Genomic DNA, 9685 nt, shown 5'->3' with positions numbered 1-9685 from the left:
TATGACCCATTTTGAGTTAATTTTTGTATAAGGCACAGCGAATGATTTCTGGTTTTGAAATACGGAAATTCAATTGTCCAATATCATTTGTTGAAAACACTATCCTCCATTGAATTGACTTTGCATTGTCAGAAATCAATCATAACTATCTGTGTGTGTCTATTTTGGGGCTATTCTGTTCCATCAATATGTGTCTATCTTTTTGCCAGTAACATCATGTTCTTGATTACTGTAGCTTTACAGTTTTCAAATCAGGTAGTGAGTCTTCCAATTTTGCTCTATTACAAAATTGTCAAGTCATAATTTGCCTTCCCACATAAAATTTTTAGAGACCAGGGTCTCCCTATGTTGCCAGGGTGGCCTTGAACTTCTGGGCTCAAGCAATCCTCCCACCTCACCCTTTCGAGTAGCTAGGACTACAGGTGAGCACCCCCATGCCTGATATTCCACATAAATTTTACATAATCAGCTTGTGGATATGTACAAAAAAGCCTGAGATTGATTAGGAAATGCATTGTTCTACACCAAATTGGCGAAACTCACAGAGCAAGTCTTCCAATCCATCTCATTTAGGTCAGACTTCTTTGATCATTTTGTACCTTTCAGCATATAGGCATCACAGTCATCCCTAGGTATCTGTAGGGAATTGGTTCCAATTGCCACCACCCTGCAACTACCAAAATCCTCGGATGCTCAAGTCCCTTACATAAAAGGGACTTGAGTAGTATTTGCACGTAACTTATGCACATCCTCATATGCTTTAAATCATCTGTAGATTACACATCTAAAGCAATGTAAATACTATGCAGTTATACTGTATTGTTTAGGGAATGACAAAAAGTCTGTACATGTTCAGTATAGATGCAATCATTGTAGGCCCAAATACATTTTCCATCCGAGGTTGGTTTAATCTGTGGATGTGGAACTCATGGACAGAGGGCCAACTGTATCTTATTATACGGAACTATTTCTTTGGGGGGAGAGGCAGTGAGGGTGCCATATTCAGCTTAAGTGTCTGAATTTTTCTATTTAGAACTTTTGATTTCTTTCATCAGTGTTCTGTAGTTCTCAGCATAGGAATTCCATATGTTGTAGTATCGTTTTTGTGCGTGTGTTCCGCTTTACATGTGAGATCAATTCTTATGGGAGGTGATCGTTACTGAAAATAGATCATGGACCAACATCTCTCCTTCCCAACTGAGTATCTTCAGTTCTCTAGGCTTTGAAAACTTACAGTGTATGGTGGGACATCTAGGCTAGATGGACCAAGACTTTTATTTAACCGTGCTCACAGGAATAATGTTGAGAATGCTACACCATTGTACTTTAGTAAAATGCTTTCAAACTCAGATTCCTATATACACAGGCTGCTGCTAAAGACATACCACACACACATATTTGGAGTTCCAGTGGGCTTTTATTGAGATAAATTAACAAAAACCAAGATTTTACCAACCATCTTTTCTGAACCTTATAAACTCAGCAGAAGACTCTGGTCCATATATGTGTACATATAACATAACACATCCCAACAAAAACAGAGCCCTACTGGAACATTTGCCAATTAACAGAAAGCCAATTTTCCCTTTCCCCAAATGTTTTCAAAATTTTGAGTTCCCACTGTTCACTTCTCAGTGGAACTTGTCCCTTGTGGCTAGGGACATTGGAATTCTCTCCTATTTTTCCTGAACAAAAAATAAATTTTTTCCGTTGTTTTGTTTCAAAAAAGGGAACAGTGACTTTGTTTTCTCCAAGCACCCCTCCCCCGAAACCAATGGTTAAAATACAGCAGCCTGTATCTTAATAACCCAGCCCTACCCCCTCCCTTTCCCTGCCCAGCATGTCTACTGGAGAATTTAAATACACTTCTGCTGGAATCTGTCAGCTGTGGAGGGGCAGAGTCCACGTGCCAGGTTAGCTCCCTCTGACCTCATGAACTATGACAACCTTTGGACACTTAACTCTTTACCCCAAAGATGAGTTTTTAGATCAGAAAACAGTAGATTTTCTTTGGGAGTTTTTAAAAAACTACCTTTAAGGATATAAAGTAGAACTGCAAGCTCACCAAAGTCCACTGAAGTTCACCAAAAAGCTGACTTATTTTAGCTCCCATGTGGCCAATAATTTTGCTTGACAAAGGTATTTGGCAAAAAAATGATTCCACAACAAATTTAAAGATACAAAGAATGCTGAAAAAAGTAGCAAATTAAAACAACATGGCTTAATTCCCAAGAACTTATTTCATCTTTCTGTTACTCATCTAGAAGGTCAGAAGTGTGGCTAAAGGCAGTTTCTTATGAGGTTATGAGCTTCCAAAGTGTTTCTAAATCCTTAGTGCAGACAACACCCTCCCTTTTGGGGCAAAGTACCCTCCCTCCCACCCCTATTAAAAAAAAAAAAAAGAAAAGAAAAAAATTAAAACAAATGATCAGAATGAGATGTTTTGATTCCAACAGTTTACACTCAAGCTTTGTGCTAAGTTGTCTTGTTCTAACCAAACGTGATGGTATCAAACACAAAGCACATGACATAGGAAAGATGCTCTCATCTCATTCTGAAAACAAATACTGATAACCATCCCGCCCCCCTTTGGGCCAACCCATTTTATGATGCTGGGACCGACTTGAAAATAATTTAGAGGTATATTCAGGTTTCCCTCTCCTTTACTTCTTTCTATGAAAGGTAATTTTAGAATGAATTTATTCCACTCCTCAGAGAAAAAGGTAAAAAAGCTTCTATCCCCATCAGAACATATGGGAAGAGAAAAAAATATAGGTCTAGAGTGGCAAGGTGTGTAACAGTCCATAACCCATTACACAACTAGACAACCACAGCTAAACCATGAGTTGGATGCCATTATAAAATAGGGACTAGTTCTCATCCAAATGAACCACTGGAAAGACATTACCATTACTTTAAAAAAACCAAAAATACCACCTGATATTGGAAAGAATCTGAAAATGATTTCCAGTAGTAACAATGCTCCTTATAATGGTATTAGGAGGGATTTAAAAAAAAAAAAAAAAAGACCAGGCTTTGACCTAGTCCTTAGAGCATCTTTCCATCTTAACAATTCCTATTCAAGAGTCAAGCACCAACACTGGACACCTGCCTCTATAAGACTGTGTCCAATAGTGGTGTCCCAGATAGTTTAAGTGCCACTCCTCATCAGAGGCTGTACTTCAGTAATACTTTCAATTTTAAGTCTGTGCTTTAAGAGGGACCCACAGGCATGTGGCACTAGGCAGAGCAGTCTAAGGTTGGCAAAGACTGCGCTTCTTCTTTAGTCACCCACACGCTCTCTAGCAAGATACAAAATTGCATTTATGCTCCTTTTCTGCTATATGAATGATCCCTCTTATCTCACAAAAGGTGGGGGAGAAAGAGAGCTGCATCAGTACAAGGGCAAGATTTTTTTTTTGGTCAAAAGTTGATGCCTTTTAAATTCCCTCCCACCCTCCCTGGAAAAAGTTACTTCCTTAATTAGGGTTTGTATTTAGTAACCAATATAGACTGGTCAGAACATATGTGACTTGAATTCCAAATAAATGAGCTTGGTTTTTTTTTTTGGGTTTGTACTGTGCAGCCCTTGCTACAGTTGTTAAAGGAGTTAGGGCTATGTCTAATCAGGAGGCATCTGCAGGATTTTGATTCCCACGGAATTATGCATGAGTCACAAATAGTTTTGCTTAGAACTAGGCAGAGTCAAAAAAGCAACTTCAAGTAACTGCTTTTTGTCCAGATGAGTTAAAGCTTGAAAGCATATGTAGGACTTATTGTGTAGTATCTTAGGGTTTTGAAAAACAATGGGATATGGAAATCAATTCTTAAAAAATTTTGCTTTTTGCTCCCCCCATGCCTCCTGATTGACCTAGTATACTGGGTTAAAAGGGAATTAAAAACATTTAAAAAAAAAGTTCACTGGTTTTGATTCGTCTCACTCCTTTTGCCTGGAGATCAGGCCAAACATCAAGCATGTTGGGAGGGGCACAATTTAAAGCAACACTATCAACTGTAAAGCATTTGCCAGCAATTTACAGTGCAAAATGACAGATAATTCTTTTCACAACGCAAGAGGATGGCAAGCAGCTTTCTGTAGCACGAAAGTTAACAGCTCTCAGGGGTTGCCCATTTCTGCATAAGTTTACGTATCCAGGTAGGCAGAGGGCAACACATTTACACACTGAAGGAGACAATCCACAGAAAATCAAGTTCCAGAACTGCTAACGTTACCAAAGCTGGTACTGGCTAAATATTCTGAAATGCAAATCCATGCTTTATACATATACTGTTCAAAGACACTGCCACTCAATAGAATTCCATACTGCAAGGTAGATTAATCTTTGCCCCCTTTTGCAGAGCTTGAAAAATTCCTCAAGCATTTAGTTAAGGGGGAAGAAGCAAAATCAGAGAGCTTCTCAAAAAAAACATCTTGAATTATAGATTTTTTTGAAGTTTCCTTGTTTTCTCTGGTAAGCCTCTTCTAAAGGTACTAAATAAGACAGTGTAGCAGCAAACAGTACATCCCAGACTTCTGAGTCCCTTTTCTAACACAGGGTCCCGTAGAATCTGCTCTCTATAGCAAGAGGCCAAAGTACTTTTTAGAATTTAGTGTTGCGGAAAACTGAGCCCCTCTCATCTTTAGCTGCTCCCATAATCACTCTAATCCCCTTAATCCCAGCAACCTTCATCCAAAAAAAAATATATATATGTATATATATATATATGAACCCAGAAAAAAACTTATTTACAAAGTTTATACAAGTATACACACCCAATTTTCTATGGGACAACACTTTGCCACAGAGGAAAGAGGGTCAAGGCTCTGACATGTCTACACATCAAGTGCCATACTGCTAAAGGAGGCGTATGTAAACCAGTCTTTAGTGTTCTGCTATAGAGCACAAAGGCTTGTCATATGGCTCCTGCAATGATAGACTGCTCTTTCCTTTGGGAGTGATGATGTTTTATCTACTCAGCCCAGAAGAAATTTTACTTGGGATTTTTTTTTAAATACATGTATTTACAGTGCGGATGAACTGCAATTGCATATCAACTCCTCCACATAAAGAAAAAGAAAATGATGTTTAACATTAATAAGTTTCATCTTCCAGCCCTGGGCTTGAGTATTGGGTAGAAAGGGGAGAGAGAGACTTCAACTTGAAACCAAAATGAAAAGACAAAATTTCTAAAAGAAAAAAAAGAAAGTAAAAAGGAAAGAATTACTATTGTTGATTCCTTGGGCTGTGTCTAAAAGATGATATTCTGAATGGTCTCATAGCATAAGGCACTTCGCACAAATAAGTAATAAGCTCTTCAGGCTTAAAAAACGGATGAGTAATCAGGGAGAAGTTGAAATGCACTCGAGAGTCAGCTGTTGGAGAATTTTGAAATCGCAGACAAGCTTGTGTGTTCATCAAGATTCTTCTCTTTTTAGGGTTTCTCCCCTTCTCTTCTTTCTCCTCCTTCCTTGTCCCCTTTCCCCAGAAAACATTTTTTAAAAAACCAGCAGTTAGTGCAACTAATGTTCAGTCAGCACACAGTGCAAACAAGTGGAACAAAAAAGGTATATTCCTTCTTTTCAGCTTTTTTTCTCTTCACCAGTTAAAAAAAGAAAAAAATGTCTGAGCTCTTTTAAGTTTTCATAGTTCCAAAATAAAAGAAGATGAAAAACCCACAAAGAGAAGAGCATCCCCCCCACAAACGATGTGTCACAGATCCAACGATCCTCCTGTAGTTTGTCAAAGCCTGAAGAAAGAGGGAAGAAATCTAACATTAACATGCGTGAAAGCAATACAAACTAGGATAAATGGTTTCACAATCCTTACATCAAATGCTCTTTCTACTAATAGTAGTGTCTACTGAACCTTTGCCTACTATAGAATCTAATGGTTAGGATTAAGCAATTTCTGCTAGGCATCCCTGAGATAGAATAAGAGCCTGAATGTTCTGGTAGCAGGCAGCCCTCATACATAAGAACTAAATCAAGGGGGAAAAAAATTACCTTACACAAACCGAACACTCTGCCAAAGTACTAGTAAACACTGGCTAGGTTTTGTGTTTGTTCAAGGGTTTTGTGTATGACACTTCACTTAGGAAAAAAAAGTTAAAGTGAAATGAATAATTTAAAAATTCTTTAAGCAACAATAATTGGTAAGATGTTCACTGTAATTTGGAAACTATCATTTGTCAGATCAAATTTTCCTTAGGAAAAACTTTGAAATAGCCTACCTTACTTAAGTTGAGGCTTGTTTTGCACATTTCTAACCAGAGCCCAACAGTCATCAAAAGATCAAAGGCAAGGGTGTGCAGAAAATCAGAGTATGCATTTTAAAAATGTAGCCATCCTCATAACCTGATTACACATTTGGTAATAGGGTATTATAGGTAATCTTACCTGATTTAACCTACCCATTAGAAATTAAAAGGAAATGTCAAATATAGAGGGATGACTGAGTGAAAAAGGAAAAGGCAACAGCAGAAAATATTTTTATATTCAAAACTGCTTAAGATTCTTTTTTGCTTTCATTATTTTAGGGGCTGAATTTATCTTAAGTATCACTCACTCATCACATTACTCAGGAAGCTGCATTCAAGAACAGCATTTAGATTCTTTAATGAGACTATAACCTCACCCAAGAGATATCTGTTATTTACACCAATGGGTGTTTTTACCCTATACTACCATCATATATGGTCGACACTGTATTTCCCCCTAGGGAAGAGGATCTTGATTTCCTTCCTTTATTTACAGGTTCCACTTAGCTATTCTGTCAGGTACGCACATGCTTGTTAAGGTTTCTCATCTTCTACAGGCTCGCTGTGGTATTCTGCCACATATAGGCTCTTGTCAATGTTGCTTGGGATAGGTTTAATTTCTGTTCCCAGCTGCTCCTCAATACTTTTCAGGTTGAAGCGATCATCGTATGTGATCAAGTTGATGGCTAAGCCAAGATGACCAAAGCGACCTAACAAAAAAATTTTTTAGAAATTTAAAAGATGAGTTAAATATGAAAATCAATGTGCATGTGCACGTCTATTAGTGGCAAAACCACACAGGATTGATATTTCTGTTCAGTACCATTCTGAGTATACAAAACCACTTCTTAGGGTCTCTCTTCATGCACAAATTACCCTACAACTTCCAGTTTCACAGCCCAAAGTAGTGCTTTATTTTACCTTTTCAAATGACAAAATGGATGCTCACCTGCATCAACAGCTGCCTAGATACATACACTAAATAATATAGTTACAGACTGTACTACCTAATGAGTAGACAGACGTTCTCCTGTGTTAATTTCATCTCAAATTAAGAACAAAGTTATTTTTAACTTTTCTTAATAAATGTCTTAGAAGAATTAGAAATTAGTCTTAAACACCAAACTGAATTAGTGTTAATTCACTTTTCTCATAGCTATCAAACTGTATTTCACAAAGGAAATTTAGTGGTTACACATCTCAAAAAACAACTTCTACCAAGAACATCTCCCTCCTTTTTCCTCACCTGATCTTCCAATACGATGGAGATAGGTCTCTGCCAGCTTTGGGAAGTCGAAGTTTATTACCACATTCACAGCTTGAATATCAATACCTCGGGTAAACAGATCTTTAAAAAAAAGAAAAGAAAAGAAAATTTTCACTGTATCTTTGAATTTGGACATGCTTCTTGATGCCACAATACTCTAATGTATATTTCTAGTGTAACCTAAATTTACTAATTTCCTTCAGTTATTCAAATGCATATATAACATATACTTTTAAAAATTATGGTATGATATACATAAAATTGGAGAGTATAGATATTTTTGTAGCATCTAAGTATCTAGCAAAGAGTAAATATTTGTTGCATATTAACAAATATCTCCTGAATGAATTGACTGTAACATATTTACAAGTTAATTTATAAAGCATGCCACTTTACAGACCACAGAAACAGCATAAAATAGAAAATATGACTTACCAAAAGTCACATGATTAGAGGTTAAAAAAAAAAATGAGGACTTGGATGCTAATCTTAAAGCCCTAAGAGTCTAGTATCCTTTCCACTAAATCAGATATTTTGAGTACCTCAACATATTTAAAGGTCAGGTCTGTTGATAAAATAAATGTAAACATACAAATTCACATCTATATTAGTTATCCTTTCAGATATAAGGCAGAAAGGCAAGATAAACTAGAATTATGTAAGATATTTTATAGCTCTTGATTTTTATAAATTAGCCAATTTAATATTCTGCTAGAAAATTTTGGAGTATATTCCTAGAACACGTTTTTTTTTTTTTTTTTTTGAGACAGAGTCTCACTCTGTTGCCCGGGCTAGAGTGCCATGGCGTCAACCTAGCTCACAGGAACCTCCAATTCCTGGGCTCAAGCAATCCTTCTGCCTCAGCCTCCCAAGTAGCTGGGTCTACAGGCATGTGCCACCATGCCCGGCTAATTTTTTCTATATGTTTTCACTGTCCAGCTAATTTCTTTCTATTTTTAGTAGAGATAGGTTCTCGCTCTTGCTCAGGCTGATCTCAAGCTCCTGAGCTCAAACAATCCGCCCGCCTCGGCCTCCCAGAGTGCTAGGATTACAGGCATGAGCCACTGCGCCCGGCTAGAACAGTATGTTTATAAAAATCTGTTATATAAAAATAGATTCTGAAATAGAATTCTAAATCTTGGTCTGGGTGGTTACTCATATGGGTATATACATGCAAAAATTCATCAAATAATACACATAAGGTTAGTATATTTATCTACATTGTACCTCCATTAAGCCACAATTCTTCTCTTTACTCAGAAGCCTAATGAGATTAATAAGATTATTAATCTCATACCATTAACAAGATTATAAGTGCAGCAATGGGAAGGTACTGAATCCATTTGGTTTGTCTGATCTGTCTATTCGACCCATTTGTTGTTCTTTATGTGATAAAATAAACCAAAATATAGATTAGTCATCTAAGAAAAAAATTAAAAGGCCACAATAAACAACTTCCAAAACACAGGCAGAGTCTTATTACAATTCATTTTGTTTTAGCTCATTCCTGTATACTAAAACTATTCAGAAAACAAATCCCAAAGCTACTTTAATGTTTTTTTTTTTTAAAGGCCAAGTGAAGCAGTGGGAGCAGAGAAGAAACAAAGGAATCTGTAACTGGTTGTGATCAATTACTTGTAAATATCACTGCACTGGGACGAGCCCCAAAACTACTTTAAAGGACAGAGTTGAGGCATGAGTGTGAGAAAAAGTCTTCTGCGGTTTCAGATATGGAACCCAATTTCAGGAGTTTAACTAGAGTTCATTCTCAACTTCAGGAATTCTGAAAGTGGTGGTGTCATAGGCTGCACTATGTGATAGGGACAGAGAAAGCAAAGCAGAACTAGGAAGAAAACCAATGGGTAAAGAAAATACAAAAATACTTACCAGTGCAAACAAGATTGCGGCATAAGCCATTTCGGAAATCATGAAATACACGATTTCGATGTTCCTAGGAAAAAAGCAATGTATTCCATTTGGTTAATACTTATACATAGCCTCAAATTTTCCCCATTAGTTTGTCCTATCCAATCAGTTCTCTATACCCCAAATCTGCTTATATAAATGACCCATGACATAAGATTCTTTCAAAACCAAGTATGAATTGGTTAAATTCTTAATCTATTAGTCTAGAAACCGTTTTCTTATAAAATTTCACAA

At 36.9% G+C, this 9685-nt stretch overlaps 1 protein-coding gene across 4 annotated transcripts in view; it reads right to left on the bottom strand.

Annotated features, from left to right (window-relative positions):
• Positions 1–1397: 1397 nt before the first annotated feature.
• The window catches only part of DDX6 (DEAD-box helicase 6), a 34685-nt gene continuing 26397 nt past the window's right edge, over positions 1398–9685 (bottom strand). For all 4 annotated transcript variants that reach the window (XM_045556341.1, XM_045556338.1, XM_045556340.1 and 1 more), the window contains exons 11-14: positions 9413–9476; positions 7505–7606; positions 6786–6968; positions 1398–5748 (exon numbers count right to left, since the gene is read on the bottom strand). In XM_045556341.1, the coding sequence (XP_045412297.1) occupies positions 6793–6968; positions 7505–7606; positions 9413–9476 (342 nt within the window). In that variant the 3' untranslated portion in view covers positions 1398–5748; positions 6786–6792. The remainder of the gene's footprint in view (positions 5749–6785; positions 6969–7504; positions 7607–9412; positions 9477–9685) is intronic.

The sequence above is a fragment of the Lemur catta genome, chromosome 7 (genome assembly GCF_020740605.2).
Source record: "Lemur catta isolate mLemCat1 chromosome 7, mLemCat1.pri, whole genome shotgun sequence".
NCBI lineage: Eukaryota > Metazoa > Chordata > Mammalia > Primates > Lemuridae > Lemur > Lemur catta.
The sequence above is the reverse complement of the archived record's forward strand: the minus strand, read 5'-3'. Positions and strand labels throughout refer to the sequence as shown.